The sequence below is a fragment of the Hypanus sabinus genome, chromosome 9 (assembly GCF_030144855.1).
Source record: "Hypanus sabinus isolate sHypSab1 chromosome 9, sHypSab1.hap1, whole genome shotgun sequence".
NCBI lineage: Eukaryota > Metazoa > Chordata > Chondrichthyes > Myliobatiformes > Dasyatidae > Hypanus > Hypanus sabinus.
This window is the reverse complement of record NC_082714.1, coordinates 169,152,600-169,173,254: the sequence shown is the minus strand read 5'-3', so window position 1 is coordinate 169,173,254 and position 20,655 is coordinate 169,152,600. Positions and strand designations below refer to the sequence as shown.

Below are 20,655 nucleotides of genomic sequence, written 5' to 3'. Positions count from 1 at the left end.
AAAAAAGAAAAAAAAGAAACGTTGGGAGAAAAAAAAGGCTGTTTATAATATCTCACAAGAATAAATAATCATCAATGCCGTCACTTCCGGTCCTCTCAACATACATAAGCTAAAAAACTGGAAAGTCAAATGAACTTGGAACGGGGTCATACTACATCATATGAAAATATTGAATAAATGGTCTCCATATCTTTTCAAATTTAATAGAAGTATCAAAAACACCACTTCTAATTTTTTCTAAATTTAAACATAACATAGTTTGAGAAAACCAATTAAATACAGTGGGAGGGTTAATTTCCTTCCAATTCAACAATATAGATCTTCTAGCCATCAGAGTTAGAAATGCAATCATTCGACGGGCGGAAGCAGATAAATGCAGTAAGTCCATCATTGGTAAATCAACAATTGCGGTAATAGGATGAGTTTGTAAATCAATATTCAAAACCGCAGAGATAATATCAAAAATATCTTTCCAATATTTTTTCAAAAGCGGACATGACCAAAACATATGAGTTAAAGACGCAATTTCAGATTGACATCTATCACAAATAGGATTTATATAAGAGTAAAAATGAGCTAATTTATCCTTGGACATATGGGCCCTATGTACGACCTTAAATTGTATTAATGAATGTTTGGCACATATCGATGATGTATTAACTAATTGAAGAATTCTATCCCAATTCTCACTAGGAATAATAAGGTTAAGCTCTCTTTCCAAATCCTTTTTGGTCTTATAAAGGGGCTCTGAACGTATCTTCATAATTATATTATAAAGTTTTGAAATAAGCCCTTTTTGAAAAGGGTCTAATTCAAACAAACTCTCCAAAATATCTGAAGGCACAAAATTTGGAAACGTAGGGAGTACAGTACTTTAAAAATGTCTAATCTGTAAATATCTAAAAAAAAATGAAATCTAGGCAAGTTATATTTGTTGGATAATTGCTCAAAAGACATAAAACAATTGTCCAAAAATAAATCAGAAAATCTTAGCAATCCCTTAGTTTTCCAAGCCAAATAAGCTTGATCTATAATGGAAGGGTGGAAAAAGCAATTAAATACAATAGGACTATTTAAAACGAATTGAGTCAAAAATTTCCGAAATTGAAACCATATACGTAAAGTATGTTTAACTATCGGGTTGTCAATTCGTTTCGGCAATTTAGAGAGAGCAGAAGGGAGAGAAGTCCCTAAAATAGAACCCAGAGCATAACCTGATACAGATTTAATTTCTAAACTCACCCAATGATGGCCAAAAGATCCACCCCAATCTTTCAACCAACATGACAAATATCTAATATTAACTGCCCAATAATAAAATCTGAAATTAGGTAATGCTAACCCGCCTTCCTCCTTTGTCTTCTGTAAATATATTTTACCTCACCTGGGATTTTTATTCTGCCATATATATGAGGAAATTTTTGAATCAACATTAGTAAAAAAAAGATTTCGGAATAAAAATTGGTACTGCTTGAAAAATATATAAAAACTTAGGTAAAATAACCATCTTAATAGCATTAATCCTGCCTATTAGAGATAAAGATAATGGTGACCACTTAGTAAACAAGCCTTTAATCTGATCAATTAAGGGTAAAAAATTAAACCTAAATAAATCTTTATGGTTTTTTGTGATTTTGATCCCTAAATAAATAAGAGTCATTAACTAATTTAAAAGGTAAATTTCCATATATTGGGACCTGTCTATTCAAAGGAAACAGTTCACTCTTATTAAGATTTAACTTATACCCAGAAAACTCACTAAATTGAGCCAACAATGATAAAACTGCTGGAATAGATTTCTCAGTGTTAGAAATGAATAATAATAAATCATCTGCATACAAAGATAACTTATGAATGTCTGTCCCACGATTAATACCCAAAATATCCTGTGATTCTCTGATGGCAATTGCCAAAGGTTCTAAGGCAATGTTAAATAGTAATGGACTAAGAGGACATCCTTGTCTAGTGCCCCGAAATAGGCGAAAAAAGGGAGATCTTTGATTATTGGTAAACACTGAGGCTACTGGAGTGTGATAAATCAATTTAATCCAAGAAATGAATGTCGGACTAAAATTAAACTTCTCCAACACATTAAATAAGTAAGGCCATTCAATTCTGTCAAATGCTTTCTCTGCATCTAATGAAATCACTCATTCTGAAGTGTCATGTGAGGGAGTATAAACGATATTCAGTAATCTCCTAACGTTGAAAAAAGAATAGCGATTTTTAATAAAACCGGTTTGATCTTCTGAAATAATTTTGGGTAATACCTTCTCCAAACTGGATGCCAGTAATTTGGAAAAAATCTTGGAGTCTACATTCAATAAAGATATTGGTCTATAGGATGCACAGTCAGTAGGGTCTTTATCTTTCTTCAATATTAGAGAAATGGAAGCTCTATAAAAAGATCGTGGCAAATTCCCCAATCTAATTGCTTCCTCAAAAACCTTACATAACCAAGGAGAAAGAGTAGCAGAAAAAAATTATAAAAATTCTACTGTATACCCATCTGGACCTGGTGCTTTCCCAGAATTCATTGAGGAAATAGCCCCTTTAATTTCTACATCCATAATAGGAGTATCTAATATTGAAAGATCATCGGATAATCTTGGGAAATTTCATTTCCCAAGAAAATCACACATGGTATTACGATCCTGAGGGAATTCAGATTGATACTGGGAGGTATAGAAGTCTTGAAATGCCTTATTTATCTCATCCTGATTAACTGTCAAATTCCCATTTTGCTGACGAATCTTAGTGATTTGACGTTTAACCAAAGCATTCTTCAATTAACTAGCTAACAGTTTACCAGATTTATCACTATGTATATGAAAATCAGATCTGGTTTTCATTAATTGATTTTCAGTTGGAGATGTAAGTAATAAACTATGTTCCATTTGAAGTTCAACCCTTTGTAAAGCTTCTTACTAGGAGCAATTGAATATTTCTTATCAATCTCTTTAATTTTATCAACCAATAAAAGAGTTTCCGTCTTAGTATGTTTTCTCAAACCAACAGAGTAAGAGATGATCTGTCCACGTATATATGCTTTAAAAGTGTCCCAAAGTGTTCCGCAGGAGATATCATCTGTGAAATTAGTTGAAAAGAAGAAATCGATCTGCTCCTTCATAAATTTTATAAAGTCCGAGTCCTGCAATAAGGTAGAGTCAAATCGCCATTGTCTGGCATTAGAAACTGTATCCGTAAATTTAATAGAAAGTATTAATGGAGCATGGTCAGAGATAGCTATAATATCGTAATTACAACCGATTACCGATGGAATAAAACAAGAGTCTACAAAAAAAAATCAATTCTTGAATAAGAATGATAAACATGTGAGAAAAAAGAAAACTCTTTGTCGTTAGGATGCCGAAATCTCCAAACATCAAAAACTCCATTATCAGTCAAAAAGGAGTTAATACAAGTGGCCGACTTATTAGGTAAAGTCTGAATACATAAAGATTTATCCATCAAAGGATTTAAACAACAATTAAAGTCACCACCCATTATTAACTTATATTCATTTAGATTGGGTAAAGAAGTAAATAAGGACTTAAAAGAGTCAGGACAATCCACATTTGGAGCATAAACATTAACCACAACAACCTTTTTATTACAAAGTAAACCCATAATTAACAAAAATCTACCATTCAGATCCGAAAAGATATGTTGAACAAATGGAATAGAGGAGTCAATAAAAATTGAAACTCCTTTTACTTTGGCGTTCGAATTTGCATGATACTGTTGACCCCGCCAAAACCTAAAAAAGCGAAATTTGACCTCCTTCCTCACATGAGTTTCTTGTACAAAAATGATATGAGCATTAAGTCTTTGGAATACTTTGAAAATCTTCTTTCGTTTAATCAGATGATTTAAACCATTAGTATTCCAAGACACAAAATTAATGGTCTGAGCCATAATTCTAAAATCAACCCTTTGGTATAGAAAGGGTTAACTAACTTGTAAACTCATGCACCCGGAAGAGGAACAAAAGTAAAGAGAGGACCCGGAAATGACGACAACGCAGACATATTTGAAGTTCAAAAACAGCCCAAATGAAAAATCTAAAACAAACTGATGGAGAAAAAATAAAATTAGAAAACAGACCATCCCCCACCCCCCCCAAGAAAAAGAGAAAAAGCCAAAATATGGCTTGAAAAAGGAAAGAATAAGACTAATTCTACCCCTATGTCAGCGGAAGACCACTCCGTATATAAAGGATATATATATTAAAAAACTTTAAAAATTAAAATCGCTATACTAAAAACCATACTTCTAAATATAGTTGTAAAAAATAAGAATATAGTCACTAAAAGCTTATAAATTGGGCTAAAGCCCAGACAAAACAAAAAAATATTTAACCTATGATAAGCGATGCATTGTAGGAAGAAGACGAGAGAAAAAAAATAACGCCATCTTAAACAAAACCAAAATTCTTTTTCAAAAAACCACCATCTTAATCAAAAAGAATTCATCTTCAAAGGGTTAAAAATATACCTTCGAAGGAACAAAATTAATAGTCAAGAATATAGTATAATGGTTAAAGTGTTTAAAACAGAGCAATTGATATGACGAAAACACACTTTAACTTAAATATAAAGTATAGGATAAACCTACACCAATAACCAGAGATTCTTTCTGGTTTAAGAAATCGAGAACCATCTTACACGATCAGAATCGTTCATTTATTAGAGACTGGTGTTTGTAGCAGTAGGGAAATTCTTCTCCAGATAACTTCTTCGGATATAGAAAGGAAAACCTGACGAGGAACATTCGGCTGAGAGATTCGAAGCTTTGCAGGGTATAGCAGCGCAGGTTTCAAATTTTTCTCATAACATTCAGCCATCAGCGGTTTGAAAAGAAGCCTTTTTTCCATAAGATCAGGGCTAAAATCTTCAACCAAACGGAAGTAGTGCTCTTGAAATTTAACCATTCCCGCCCGCCGAGCCGCACGAATAAGTTGTTCTTTGTCGTGTACATAATGAAACCGGACAATTACAACCGAAGGTGTATCTGTAGCACTCGGTGATCGATGCCGAATTCTATGTGCGCGATCCAATAATGGAGGGTTATTTGGGAAAATCGACAGAAACGCTTCTTTTAATAGTTGAGCAAAATATTTTGAAGGGTCGTCTTTTTCTATGCTGTCTGGAAGACTAAGTATACGTAGGTTCTGTCTTCTGGACCGATTCTCAAAATCGTCACTCTTGGCTTTAAGTGCTTCCACCAGTTTAATGGTTGAAATTAAATCCTGTTGCAATTTTTCAATAGTCAAATCTCATTTCCGAGCATCTTCTTGCAGAGATGCGATAAGAGCTTGCTGCTGGTTAATTACTGAATCCGTCTTAACCATGTAATCTTGAAAAGCCTCTATATCTTGTTTAAAAAATTGTTGTAGTTCATCATATTTTTTGTCCAAAACCTCCATAAACAATTCATGTTAATTGAGTGTGTTGTGGCGGAGCCTGCTTCTTTCCGTTACCATTCGGACTGCGCCCAGGTTCTCGTGCTTTAGACCTGAGAGACATTTCTGTTTGCATATCTTCAAAAATTCACGACAAACTCTTAACAGTAAATTCAAAAAAAAATAACAAAGAAACTTTCGGTGTAGGTAAAAATAAGCTGGATAATGGTGGTCAAAGGTTTAAAAAAAAGTGAAGGTTATGGAGCGAATCCAAAACAGTACTCACTCCATGAGCGTCTCCCGCTGACTCCCTTCAGTTCTTTTCTGGCTTCTTTATACTTCCCATGTGCTCTGTATGATCTTAACTTCCAAGGCTTTACATACTTTTTTTTTTCTTGACCAAATTCATAATTTCTCTGGAATCCAAGATTCATTCTTTCACCATCCTTCCATCTAATGGGAACGTGCCTTTCCTGTAAGGCTGTGCAATTGATTGTTAAATACCCTCCACATGTCTGATGTGGACTTGCCAGGAAAAAAAGTTATTCCCAATTAGCTCTTCTTAGTTCCTGCATAACTTTTCCTGGTACAATTTAAAACTCTCCTTATCGATAGCTCTTCTGAAAGTGAAGGGGTTGTGGTCACTTCCCACACCGGTCAGTCACCTGGCCAGGCTCACTACCCAACATCAGTCCAAGTCATCCTCCTTTTATTCTGCACTCTTACACATTTCCGGTGACCTTTTTAGTCTCTAAGTGTAGATGGCTTGTGTGCTGAATTTAGCAGATGGTGGACGTTGTTGAAGATGCAAGACCATAAGATATAGGAGCAAAACTGTGCCATTTGGCCCATCAAGTCTGCTCCACCATTCAATCATGGCTGTTCCTTTATCCTCTCCTGAACTCCATTCCCCTGACTTCTCGTAACCCCTGATGCCATGTCCAATCAAGAACCTATCAATCTCTGCCTTAAATATACCCAACAACCTGGCCTCCACAGCTGCATGTGACAACAAATTCCATAAATCCACCACCCTTTGGTTAAAGAAATTTCTCCACATCTGTTTTGAATGAATGCCCTCTATCCTGAGCCTGTGCCCTCTTGTCCTAGACTCTCCCACCATGGGAAACATCTTTTCCATATTTACTCTGTCTATGACTTTCAATAGTTAAAAGATTTCAATGATCTTCCCCCTCATCCTTCTAAATTCCTGCAACTGCAGACTCAGAGCCATCAAACATTGCTTGTATGATAACCCTTTTATTTCCGGAATAATCTTTGTGAGCCTCCTCTGGACCCTCTCCAATGCTACACATTTTTATTTAGCTGAGCCCAAAACTGTTCACAATACTCGAGGTGCCTTGCAAAGCCTCAGTGTCACATCCCTGCTCTTGTATCCTAGACCTCTTGAGATGACTGCTGACATTGCATTTGCCTTCCTCACCACAGACTCAACCTGCAAGTTAACCTTTAAGGTGTACTGCACAAGTCCCTTTGCATCTCAGGTTTTTGGATTTTCTCTCCATTTACAAAATAGTCTATGTATCTATATCTGTTACCCCAAAGTGCTTGACTATGCATTTTCCAACATTGTATTTCATTTGCCACTCTCGTCCATTCTCTTGATCTGTCTAAATCCTTTTGCAGCCTACCTGTTTCCTCAACACTACCTGCCCCTCCACCAATCTTTGTATCATCTGCTAAATTGGCAACAAAGCCATCTATCTAAATCATTGATATACAGCATATAAAGAAGTGGTCCCAACACTGATCTCTGTGGGATACTACTAATCAATGTCAACTAGCCAGACAAGGATCCTTTTATTTCCACTTGCTGCCTCCTACCAACCAGCTAGTGCTCTAACCATGTTAGTAACTTTCCTGTAATACCCTGAGCTATTAACTAGGTAAGCAGTCTCATGTGTGGTACCTTGTCAAAGGCTTTCTGAAGGTCTAAATATGTAACATCCACTGCATTCCATTTATCTATCCTACTTGTAATCTCTCTAAAGCATTCCAACAAGTTTGTTGGAAGATTTTCCCTTGAGGAATCCATGCTGACTTTGTCTTATCTTCTCCGGTGTTACCAAGAACTCCACAACTCATCCTTAGTAATTGGAAAGATGTTGGAGTCAATTATTGAGGTCAGGCTAACTGGCCTGTAATTTCCTTTCTGCTGCCTCCTTAGAATGGAGTGACGTTTGTAGTTTTCTAGTTCTCTGGCACCATGCCAGAGACCAATGATTTTTTTTCAAAGATCATTGCAAATTGGAGGGACAAGAGGGGGAGGTGTTGCGTTGCTTGTTAGAGAAAATATTACAGAGGTCCTCTGGCAGGATAGATTAGAAGGCTTGTCTAGGGAGGCTATTTGGATGGAATTGAGGAATGGGAAAGCTGTAGTAACACTTATAGGGGTGTATTATAGACCATCTAATGGGGAGTGAGAATTGGAGGAGCAAATTTGCAAGGAGATGGCAGATATTTGTAGTAAGCACAGGGTTATGATTGTGGAAGATTTTAATTTTCCACACATAGACTGGGAAGCCCATTCTGTAAAAGGGCTGGATGGTTTGGAGTTTGTAAAATGTGTGCAGGATAGTATTTTTGCAGCAATACATAGAGGTACCAACTAGAGAAGGGGCAGTGTTGGATCTTCTGTTAGGGAATGAAATAGGTCAGGTGACGGAGGTATGTGTTGGGGAGCACTTCGGGTCCGGTGTTCACAATGCCATTAGTTTCAATATAATTATGGAGAAGGATAGGACTAGACCCAGGGTTGAGATTTTTGATTGGAGAAAGGCTAACCTTGAGGAGATTCAAAAAGATTTATTAGGAGTGGATTGGGACAATTTGTTTTATGGGAAGGATGTAATAGAGAAATGGAGGTCATTTAAAGGTGAAAGTTTGAGGGTACAGAATCTTTGTTCCTGTTAGGTTGAAAGGAAAGGTTAAAAGTTTGAGAGAGCTATGGTTTTCAAGGGATATTGGAAACTTGGTTAGGAAAAAGATATCCACAATAAATATAGACAGCATGGAGTAAATGAGGTGTTCGAGGAATATAAAGAATGTAAGAAGAATCTCAAAGAAATTAGAAAAGCTAGAAGAAGATACGAGGTTGCTTTGGCAAGTAAGGTGAAAATAAATCTGAAGGGTTTCTACAGTTGTACTAATAGCAAAAAGATAGTGAGGGATAAGATTGGTCCCTTAGAGAATCAGAGTGGACAGCTATGTGTGGAGCCGAAAGAGATGGGCGAGATTTTGAATGATTTCTTTGATATTCATTAAGTAGAAGGATATTGAATTGTGTAAGGTAAGGGAAACAAGTAGGGAAGTTTTGGAAATTATGACAATTAAAGAGGAGGAAGTATTGGCGCTTTTAAGGAATATAAAAGTGGTTGAATCTCTGGGTCCTTACAGGATATTCCCTCGGACCTTGAGGGAAGTTAGTATGGAAATAGCAGGGGCATTGAAATATTTCAAATGTCATTAGAAATGGGGATGGTGCCAGAGGATTGGCACATTGCTCATGTTGTTCCATTGTTTAAAAAGGGTTCTAAGAGTAAACCTAGCAATTATAGGCCTGTCAGTTTGACGTCAGTGGTGTGTAAATTAATGGAAAGTATTCTTAGAGATAGTATATATAGTTATCTGGATAGACAGGGTCTGATTTGGAACAGCATGGATTTGTGCATGGAAGGTCATGTTTGATAAATCTTATTGAATTTTTTGAGGAGATTACGAGGAAAGTCGACGAGGGTAAAGCAGTGGATGTTGTCTATATGGACTTCAGTAAGGCCTTTGTCAAGGTTCCGCACAGTAGGTTAGTTAGGAAGGTTAACTCGTTAGGTATTAATATTGAAGTAGTAAAATGGATTTAACAGTGGCTGGTTGGGAGATGCCAGAGAGTAGTGGTGGATAACTGTTTGTCAGGTTGGAGGCCAGTGGCTGGTGGTGTGCCTCAGGGATCTGTACTTGGTCCAGTGTTGTTTGTCATACACATTAATGATCTGGATGATGGTGTGGTAAATTGGATTAGTAAGTATGCAGATGATACTAAGGTAGGTGGCATTGTGGATAATGAAGTAGGTTTTCATAGCTTGGAGAGAGATTTAGGCCAGTTAGAAGAGTGGGCTGAACGATGGCAGATGGAGTTTAATGCTGATAAGTGTGAGGTGCTACATTTTGGTAGGAATAATCCAAATAGGACATACATGGTAAATGGTAGGGCATTGAAGAATGTAGTAGAACAGAGTGATCTAGGAATAATGGTGCATAGTTCCCTGAAGGTGGAATCTCATGTGGATAGGGTGGTGAAGAAAGCTTTTGGTATGTTGGCCTTTATAAATCAGAGCATTGAGTATAGGAGTTGGGATGTAATGTTAAAATTGTACAAACCATTGGTAAGGCCGAATTTGGAGTATTGTGTACAGTTCTAGTCAGTGAATTATAGGAAAGATGTCAACAAAATAGAGGGAGTACAGAGAAGATTTGCTAGTATGTTACCTGGGTTTCAGGGAAAGGTTGAACAAGTTAGGTCTTTATCCTTTGGAGCATAGAAGGTTGAGGGGGGACTTGATAGAGGTATTTAAAATTATAAGGGGATAGATAGAGTTGACGTGGATAGGCTTTTTTCCATTGAGAGTAGGGGAGATTCAAACAAGAGGACATGAGTTGAGAGTTAGGGGGCAAAAGTTTAAGGGTAACATGAAGGGGAATTTCTTTACTCAGAGTGGTAGCTGTGTGGAACGAGCTTCCAGTAGAAGTGGTAGAGGCAGGTTCGCTACTGTCATTTAAAGTAAAATTGGTTAGGTATATGGACAGGAAAGGAATGGAGGGTTATGGGCTGTGTGCGGGCCAGTGGGACTAGGTGAGAGTAAGTGTTCGGCATGGACTAGAAGGGCCGAAATGGCCTTTTTCCGTGCTGTAATTGTTATATAGTTATAAATGCTTCCACAATATCTCCCCGCTACAGCTTTTAGAACCCTAGGGTGCAGCTCATCTGGTCTGCATGACTTGGGTACCCTTGGGTCTTTCAGCTTTTTGAGCACCTTCTTCCTTGAAATAACTGCACTTGTTTCTCTTCCCTCACTCTGACACTGCTAGTGTCTTCCACAGTGAAGACTGATGCAAAGTGAAATTCCTTCTCATCTCTGTTCTAAAAGCCTCTATTCTGAGACTGTCCCCTCTGATCTTACATTCCTACTATAGGAAGCATCCACTCTATCAAGGCCTTTCACCATTTGATGGGTTTCAGTGACGTTACCCCTCATTCTTCTGAGTTCTAGTGAATACAGGCCCAGAGCCATCAAACATTTTTAATGACAAGTCATTCAATCCTGGAATCATTTTTGTGATTCTCCTTTGAACGTTCTCCAGTTTCAGCACATCTTTTCTAAGAGAAAGGTCCAAACCTGCTCACTATACTCCAAGTGTTTTATAAAGTTGCAACATTACATCCTTACTTTTATATTCTAGTTCTCTTGAAATGAATGCTAACATTGCATTTACCTTCCACACCACAGACTCGCCCTTCAAATTAACCTTTAGCGAATCCTGCACAAGGACTTCCCAGTCACTTGGCAACTCAGATTTTTTTTAGATTTTCTTGCCACTTAGAAAATGGTCAACCCTTTCATTTCTTTTACCAAAGTGCATGATCATACACTTCCTGACACTGTATTCCATCTGCCACTTCTTTGCCCATTCTCCTAATGTCTAAATCCTTCTGTAACCTCTCTGCTTCCTCAGAGCTACTGTTCCCTCCATCTATCTTCATTGTCTGCAAACTTCACAGCAAAGCCATCAATTTCATCCTCCAAATCATTGACATACAATGTAAAAGGAATTGGTCCCAGCACAAACCCTGGTGGAACGTCACTGGCAGCCAGACAGAAAAGGCTCAGTTTATTCCCACTCTTTTCCTCCTGCCAATCAGCCACTGCTTTATCTATGCTAGAATCTTGCCTGGAATACCATGTATTAAGCAGCCTTGAGCGTGGTACCTTGTCAAAGTAGCAGTCCCAATGCTGACCCTGATGAACACCACTTAGTCACTGGCAGCCAACCAAAAAAGGCCCCCTTAGTTGCTGCCTCTTGCCTGTCAACCATTCCTCTATCCATGCTGGTATATTTCCAGTAAGACCATTAGATAATCTTGTTAAACAGCTCATGTAAGGCACCTTATCAAATGCTTTCTGAAAATTTAAGTAAATAACATTTACTGCCTCTCCTTTGTTTCAACAGATTTGTCAGGCAAGATTTCCCTTTTGTCAGGCAGAAACCATGCAGACTTTGACGTATTTTATCATTAGTCTCCCAGTTTCCCAAAACCTCATCCTTAATAATGGCCTATGACACTTTCCTAACCACTGAGAGTTAGGCTAACTGGCCTACAATTTCCTTTCTTTTGTTTTCCTCCATACTTAGAGTGGAGTGACATTTGCAATTTTCCAGTTCTCTGGGACCATGCCAGAATCAAGTGATTCTTGAAAGATCATGATCAACGCATCCATTACCTCTTCAGCAACCTCATCTGGCCCAGGTGACTTGTCCACCTTAAGACCTTTCAGTTTTGCCTGGCATTTTTTCTTTTTTAAATAACAATGGCAATTACATTCGTGGACCTCAGGCGTACAGATACTAACTTCCACAGTAAAGACTGAAGCAAGATACTTAAATTGATCTGCCTTTTCTCTGTCCCCAGCATCATTTTCCAGTGGTCCAATATCAACTCGCACCTCCCTTTTATTCTTTAGATAAATGAAAAAACTTTTAGTATCCTGCTTTATATTATTGGCTAGTTTGCTGTCATACTTGATCTTTTCCATGGCTTCTTTTAGTTGACTTTTAATGAACTTTAAAAGCTTCCCAATCACCTAACTTCCCACTTAGAGTTGCTACCTTATACGCCCTTTCCTTGGCTTTTATGCAGTCCTTAACTTCCCTTGTCAGCCACAGTAGCCTAACTCTGCCAGTAGAGAACTACTTCTGTGGGTCATATCTAGCCTGTGCCTTGTGAACTATTTCTATGAACTTCAGCCACCTCTGTCCTGCCATCATCCCCACCAGCATCCTCCTCCAATCCACCTGGGCGAGCTCCTCTCTCATGCCTCTGTAATTCCCTTTATTCCATTGTGATACTGATGCATCTGACTTATGCTGCTCCCTCTCAAATTGCAGTATAATCTCCCAGCTATAATCTAGCAGCCATGAGTCACTGATGCCTACAACATCTTCAGTTCTGTATTCTCCCTTTTCAATTTTGTCCACTGTTTGTTTATTCTATTGCCTGCAATTTTGCCCTATCACCAGGCTGAGCTCTCTACACATTGCTTCTGTTTGTAAATTAGCTGCTTCATCTTCAGCACTATTATCCATGATGCATTGAAATACAATATACACAGCTCAGGACACTAGTCACACCATGCTCAACCTTTTGATTCCTGACTTTGAGGTCTCACCAGCATCTGCCTCCACAAACTCTCCATGATCTATTCTGGCACACTGATTCCCATCCTCCTGCAATTCTAGTTTAAACCCCACTTTGCAGTGTTAACAAACCATTCCACTAATGTATTAGTCCCTTTTCAGTTCAGGAGCAAACTGTCCCTTCTGTACAGGCCCCACCTTCCCTGAAAAAGCCCAATAATCCAAAAATCTTATGCCCTCCTTCCTACACTAGCTCCTTAGCCATGTATTAAACTGTATAATCTTCCTATTTCTGGCCCCACGAGCACGTGGCATGGGTAGCAATCCTGAGATAACAACCCTGGAAGTCATCCCCTTTAACTTGGCACCTAATCCCCTGAACTCCCTATGCAGAACCTCGGCACTCATCCTGCCAACGTCATTAGTAGCTACATGCACCAAAACTTCTGGCTGTTCACTTAAGAATGCTAAGGACTATGTTTGAGATATCCCAGATCCTGGTACCCGGGAGGCAACATACCATCCGGGAATCTCATTCTTGCCCACGGAACCTCTTGTCTGTTCCCCTGACTAACGAATCCCTATCTCAACAGCGTGCCGCCTCTTCCTCCTTCCATTTTAAGTCGGGTGAGTGCCAAAATAAGCAGTGCCTGGAGTGCAAGGTTCTGTGGAGATGTTGTAAGGTGGGGAGGGGGTTAAGTACTGTACATTTAATTAGAGATGCAGCTCAGTAACAGGCCTCTCTGATCCAGTAAGCCTGTGCCGTGCTGTTGCATCCATGTGATCAATTGGTTTACTAACCTTTACGTCTTTGGAATGAGGGAGGAAACCAGAGCACCCAGAGGAAACCCATGCAGTCATCGAGAACATACAGACTGGGAATTTAATCTGGGTCACTGGTGTTATGCTAACAGCTATGAGATTGAACCTGTGTCACTGGCACTTGTAAAGGTATTGTGCTAACTGTTATGTTACTGTGCTCCCTCCAGTGTTAAAAATATATAGAAGGTACTTGGAAGTGTACTGCCCTGGTAAAGTTTTTACTCTAACGTAGGATATTTCATGTCAGGGTCTTTCTGTAGCAGCAGTGTTTAGCTCAGGGTTAGAGATAACGAGTGCTTTGGAATGTAAGCCATCCAATCTAGGGAGGTTTTTTTGTGTGCCTGACACTGGTGTGACCTTTGGTCTTTGTTCAGTGAGAGATGGAGAGAACCAGTCATCAGATTCGACCCAGTGAGGACCATGATTTGATGGAGCAAGGTGTGGAGTCTACTGAGGATCGGTGAACGACTTTTAGAAGAGTTGAGCTCCAATCTGTACACATTTGACTGTTTAGTTATAATGGGCCCTTTTGTGTTTTCTGTTTCTTTTCTTTACTAATCATTTAGTTAATTTAATATTCATAAATATACTTCCTTTAATTGTATGCAGTGTGCTGTTTGTTATTTCCTGGCAACGAGAGTAGTAGGGCAGCAAATCACACAGCATTCACACAATCCGGGGCTTGGGTGCGAGAGACATCCCAATCTTATGGATTTGGCAGCACCAGAGCATGTGAGCAGCCCTAGAAAAATAGGTCCTTGAGTGTGGAGTTGGGAGACTGCTAGCAAAGGCATGCAAGCAGGTTCCTGAGACGCCTGAGAAGAAAGGGGTTTCAGAGGTAATAAAAAATATCACTGGTGGGCAGAAATAAGGTAAATCTGAAGATGTTTTAATACGCTAAGGACAAAAAACAAGGAAAGACTACCTCATTAGGACAATGGAGGCTTTAATAAAGTCCATGTACCTTTGTCAATTTTCCTCACTTCCTTGGCAGACAAGACCACCCAGCACAAAGGTATGTTGACTTTTCCTAAAGCCCATACTTTTCCAAGTAAGAATCCCTAAAGATCATCGGTACATTCCCTGCAGTTGTTAGGCCTATAGTTTTGTATAATTGAACTGTGTGTTGTTGGTCTTCTATAATAATTTGGACTTTAGTGTAACAACTGTTAATGACTGCAGCTTAATTTCTCATGTATTGATTAATTCACTTGATATGCTCTTGCTTGATCCATTGGGTTTGTAATGGCCATGATCTCATTTCAGGTACAGTGGTCCAGCTGCAATATATTTTCAACTCAGGATCATGCAGCTGCTGCAATTGCCAAATCTGGAGTTCCTGGTCAGTATATTTGTATCTCATCTCAAATGCAATGTAAATACTTGAGCCATTCTCTAATTTTCCTGTGTGTATGTGCTTTCAATTTGGGGAAGATCCTCTACATTTTGATACTTGGCTTTCGAAATTAAATATTGTTTGATTTCTCCATAGGTGTATCAAGGCTAATAGATATTTTCACTACTTACAAGTGATGCATAGTAGTCCTGGGAATGATAGAACTTTAAGTTTTACTCTAGCAAATCTAGCAAATGAGGAGTTTTTCAAGCCTGACTTTGATTTGAAGGCTGTCGTGGTCTTGATCACAGAGCCTTACAGCTGTTGTTGCAGGTGTCTGTTTTTTTTGTGATGCAAGGCATGCACAAGTGGGTAGTGGGAAGACTGACCAGGTCATTCTTTAAAAGCTACCAAAATGCTCATCTCTTTTGTACCACACAATGGTGGTCCACTTAAGCTCAATATCAGAATCTGAATCAGGTTTATTATCACCGGCATGTGGCGTGAAATTTGTTAACTTGGCAACAGCAGTTCAATACAATACATAATCTAGCAGAGAGGAAAAACAAATAAAACATAGTAATAAACAAGTAAATCAATTATGTACATTGATAAGATTATTAAAAAATGTGCAAAAGCAGAAATACTATATATATTTTAAAAAGTGAGGTAGTGTCCAAAGCCTCAATGTCCGTTCAGGAATCGGATGGCAGAGGGGAAGAAGCTGCTCCTGAATTGCTGAGCGCATGCCTCCGGGCCTCCGCATCTCCCACCTGATGGCAACAGCGAGAAAAGGGCATGCCCTGGGTGCTGGAGATCCCCAGCAATGGATGCTGCCTTTCTGAGACACTGCTCCCTAAAAATGGTGAACCCTAGGATATTGTTAGTGCGGGACTTGGCCATCAAGTCACTGTTGTGCAACATAGAACTGAATATCAGAGGAACGTGCCTTTTGGCACGCTAATCTGTACTGATCAGGATGCCAAATGAAATTAAGCCCATCTTCCAGCAATGTTCAATCCTTCCGTTCTCCATGTTCATTTGCCTTTTAAATGCTGCTACCATGTTTGCTTTCACCATCACTCTGGGCAGCGTGAACACTGCTTATCCTGAAAAGAATTACCCCACATATTGTTCCCTCATTTTAAACCTGTTCTTTAATATTAGACGTTTTTACAACTTAGAAACAGCCCTTTTGATTAATATTATCTACGTTGACCATCCCTAAGAGATCCAGTGTCATGCAGTCTCTAGTTGGGACTTCTACATACTGATTAAGGAAACTTTCCTGAACACATTTGAAAACTGACCCATCCAATCCTCTTATTGACTAGGGCACCAATACTATAAGTGGAAAGTTAAAATCACTGACTATCACAGCAATATTACTTGCGACCGTCTACTATCTCTACAAATTAGTCCTCCTAATCCCACAGATTATTGGGAGGTCTTTAATAGTATTGTCAATGTGGTAGTCCCTTTATTCTTCAGTTGCACCCTTATTGTCTCAGTAGATGTGCCATCCTATATATCCCAAGTACTGCTGTGGTATTTTCCCTGATGAGTAATGCTACCCAGCCCCCTATAATACTTTAGACTATCATGTCTAAAACATGGCAACCCTGAAGCTCTATGGATTCTATCAGTCCATTCCTGGCTGTAATATAGTTTAATTTTCTAAGTTCATCTGCCTTATCTACAATACTCCTTACACTGAAATAGATGCCACTTATAGCATTAGTCATACCATTCTCATCAACTAGCTGGCTTCTGTCTTTGCTTCCACTTTCATCAAAGTCACTCCACTTGCTGCCCTGCTACTATGGCTCACAACCCTCTACATCTTTAGTTTAACATACACCACTTGCCAGAGCAGCACTAGCAAACTTTGTTGCAAGAGTACTGCTGCCCTTCCAATTCAGGTGCAAACAGTTTTGTGCAGGTCAAATCTGCCCCAGGAGAGCCAGTTGAAACAATATGAAGCTCTCCCTCCTGCACCATTGCCTTAGCAACGTAATTGTAATGCCCTGGTAAAGGTGTTATTGTTAATGTTGGGTATTTCATGTAACGGTTTTCTGCAGAAGCAGTGTGTTCTACTGGTAGTGTTTGGGTTACTGTTATAGATTGAGATGCTTAGGAATGTTGTGTTGTCCAATCAGGATGGCCATCCATACTTTCAGAGAAATGGGGAGTGTGGACGAGGGCACCAGATTGGAAGCAGAGTTTCCCATAGCTGAGAGCAGAGACTTTACAGACAAGTTGCTCTCATTTCTACAGAGTGAGGGGAAGGAGTTGTCTGATGAGCCCTTTAGCAAAGGGTAAGAGTCTCGGCAGTGTGGAGGATCAGAGGGATCTTGAGGTCCGAGTCCATAGGGCTCTCAAAGCTGCTGTGCAGGTTGACTCTGGTTAAGAAGGCACATAGTTTATTGGCCTTCGTCAATTGTGGGATTGAGTTTAGGAGCCGAGAAGTAATGTTGCAGCTATGCAGCACCCTGGTCAGACCCCACTTGGAGTACTGTGCTCAGTTCTGGTCACCTCACTACAGGAAGGATGTGGAAGCCATAGAAAGGGTGCAGAGGAGATTTAAAGGGATGTTGCCTGGATTGGGGAGCATGCCTTATGAGTGAACTTGGCCTTTTCTCCTTGGAGTGGCAGAGGATGAGAGGTGATCTGATAGAGGTATATAAGATGAGAGGCATTGATCGTGTGGATAATCAGAGGCTTTTTCCCAGGGCTGAAATGGCTAGCATGAGAGGGCACAATTTTAAGGTGTTTGGAAGTAGGTTCAGAGGAGATGTCAGGGTAAGTTTTTTTTTACACAACATGGAGAATGGTGAGTGTGTGGAATGGACTGCCTGTGATGGTGGTGGAGGCAGATATGATGGGGTCTTTTAAGAGACTCCTGGATAGGTACATGGAGCTTAGAAAACTAGAGGGCTATGTATACTTTCTAAGGTAAGGACTTGTTTGGCACAGCTTTGTGGGCCAAAGGGCCTGTATTGTGCCGTAAGTTTTCTACGTTTCTATGTATGTTACCTTGGGCAGTTTTGGGTCCCTTCCCTTAAAGGATGTGCTGACACTGGAGAGGGTTCAAAGGAGGTTTATGAAAATGTTTCTGTGATTGACTGGTTTGTGATATGAAGAGCATTTGATGGCTCTGGGCCTGTACTCAGTAGAATTCAGAAGAATGCAGGGTGACTTAATTGAAATCTATTGAATGTTGAAAGGTCTCAATAAAGTGAATGTGGAGAGAATATTTCATACGGTGGCAGAGTCTAGGACTAGAGAATGAAATAGAGGGGTATCCTTTTAGAATGGAGGTGAGGAATTTCTTTAGTACGAGAGTGTTGAATCTGTGGAATTTGTTGCCTCAGGCAGTTGTAGAGGCCAAGTCTTGTATACTTAAGGCAGAGCTGATAGATTCCTGATTGGCTAGGGCATGAAGGGGTAGAGGGAGAAGGCAGGAGATTGGGGCTAAATCAGCCCTGATGAAACGGTGGAGCAGACTCAATGGATCAAATGGCCTAATTCTGCTCCTTTATCTTAAGGTCAATGGCATGATTGATTTGCAACAAGTGCCACGTCTGTGCAAACTGCTATGCTTTACTTCTGCATGGGGTGGGTTGGTCTTTAGGTTGTTCTGAAATGCATCATGTGATGACCAATGAAGTGTTTTGTTTAAAAATAAGTCTGAATGGAGTTTTTGTTCAGGGTTGACTCTTCATGTCACTTTTTTTCTTTTTGCAGTGTATGCTTGGAAGGGAGAGACGGATGAAGAATACATCTGGTGCATTGAGCAGACACTGTACTTCCCTGATGGAAAACCTCTCAATATGATTTTGGATGATGGTGGAGATCTTACAAATCTTGTCCATGTTAAGCATCCTAAACTCCTGCAAGGTGAAAAGCCTCTGCTGTTACTTTGCTCCAGTGATCCTTGCCAGATTAGAGATTTGTGTTGTGTTCATCTTTGAATTGATCCTTGCTGAACAGAGTTAACCTTATTAAAGGAAATGAAGGACATGTACTGGGGAAGTCTTTCTTGGGCAACTGTATTAGTTTGATATGTGGAGAGCTTTGATTTCACTGTAACTTCAAAATACTCAACAATTGAGATCACTTTGGAAAATTATTGTAATTCAACTGAAATTTCTGAAGAATTGATGCATGGATTGTGTATTAAGAGATGCACAGGTATGGAGCTGATGACTGGAAAATCACTAAGTTCTATTACAGCATTTTTGGAGTATTGCATTCACAGAATAATTTGTATAGATAAACGAAACATGGTTCTGCTGGGGCCAGGGAGCAAAATGGTGTACATGTAGTTGTGACCTGGTACATAGTCACAAAATAATTACCACAGTCCTTGAGTGGCATGGCATGAAGATTGACAGGCTGATGTAAAGTGAGGTGCATGCTGGTGATAAGCTTCAGATGATGTCAAGATTACGAGTTGTGCTGGGTCATGCTTGTATTTGCTGTCCTAATGACATTGTGGTAGATTTTTATAATGTAAATGCTGATAGATCTCCTTGATAAAACTGAAAGTTAACATCTATTAGAGTAACGAGCTGAAGTTCCGGACTCAATATGACGCAGAATTGCATAATTTGGCGTCCTTTGGTTATTCTTGAGTTTCTAGCCTTATGAAAGTTATTTGAGCTTTATATGTCCCAATGACATTGTTAATGCAAGCCTCTTTTTGTGAACACTGGACCTGGATCATTCATTGGAGGGTGTATATTGTTACAAGCTGACAAATTTAAGAACGAAATGAATGACAAGTGCAGGATACCATGTTGTAGGTACAGGTCTTTATTCCTGAAATCAGTTCTCTTACTGATCAACCACTTGCTCTGCCCTGGTATTACAGGAAAGTTACTGACTTGGTTAGAGCACTGGCTGATTGGTAGGAGGCAGTGAGTGGGAATAAAAGGATCTTTTACTGGTTGGCTGCCAGTGCCTAGTGGTGTTTCACAGGGGCTAGTGTTGGGATCGCATCTTTTTATGCTGTATATCAATAATTTAGATGATAGAATAGATGGCTTTGTTGCCAAGTTGCAGATGATATGAAGATTGGTGGAGGGGCAGGTAGTGTTGAGGAAATGGGTAGGATGCGGAAGGGCTTAGACAGATGAGGAGAATGGGCAAGAAGTGGCAAATCAAATACAATTTTGGAAAATGCATGGTCATGCAATTTGGTAGTAGAAATGTGTGGACTATTTTCTAAACAAGGAGAAAATCCAGGAATGTGAGGTGCAGAGGGACTTGAGAGTCCTTGTGCATAACACCTTGAAGGTAATCTCTCAAGCTGAATCAGTGGTGAGGAAGCCAAATGCCATGTTAGCATTCATTTCAAGAAGTCTAGAATACAAGAGCAAGGATGTAATGCTGAGGCTTTATAAGGCACTAGTGAGGCTTCACCTGGATAGTTTTGGGCTGGCATTGGAGAGGGTCCAGAGGAGGTTCACAAGGGTGATTCCAGGAATGAAAGGGTTATCATATGAGAAACGTTTGATGGGTCTGTACGTGCTGGAATTTAGAAGGATGGGGGGAGGGGGGGATCTTATTGGAACCTTTCAAATGTTGAAAGGCCTAGACAGTAGATGTGGAAAGGTTTCCTATGGTGGGAGAGTCTAGGACAGGGGTCGGCAACCTTTAC

The 20,655-nt window shown here is 39.5% G+C and overlaps 1 protein-coding gene across 2 annotated transcripts in view; it reads left to right on the top strand.

The window, feature by feature from the left end:
- Positions 1-20,655, top strand: part of ahcy (adenosylhomocysteinase) — a 103,613-nt gene that overhangs the window by 32,303 nt on the left and 50,655 nt on the right. For both annotated transcript variants that reach the window (XM_059981123.1, XM_059981122.1), the window contains 2 exons: positions 14,921-14,996; positions 18,738-18,890. In XM_059981123.1, the coding sequence (XP_059837106.1) occupies positions 14,921-14,996; positions 18,738-18,890 (229 nt within the window). The remainder of the gene's footprint in view (positions 1-14,920; positions 14,997-18,737; positions 18,891-20,655) is intronic.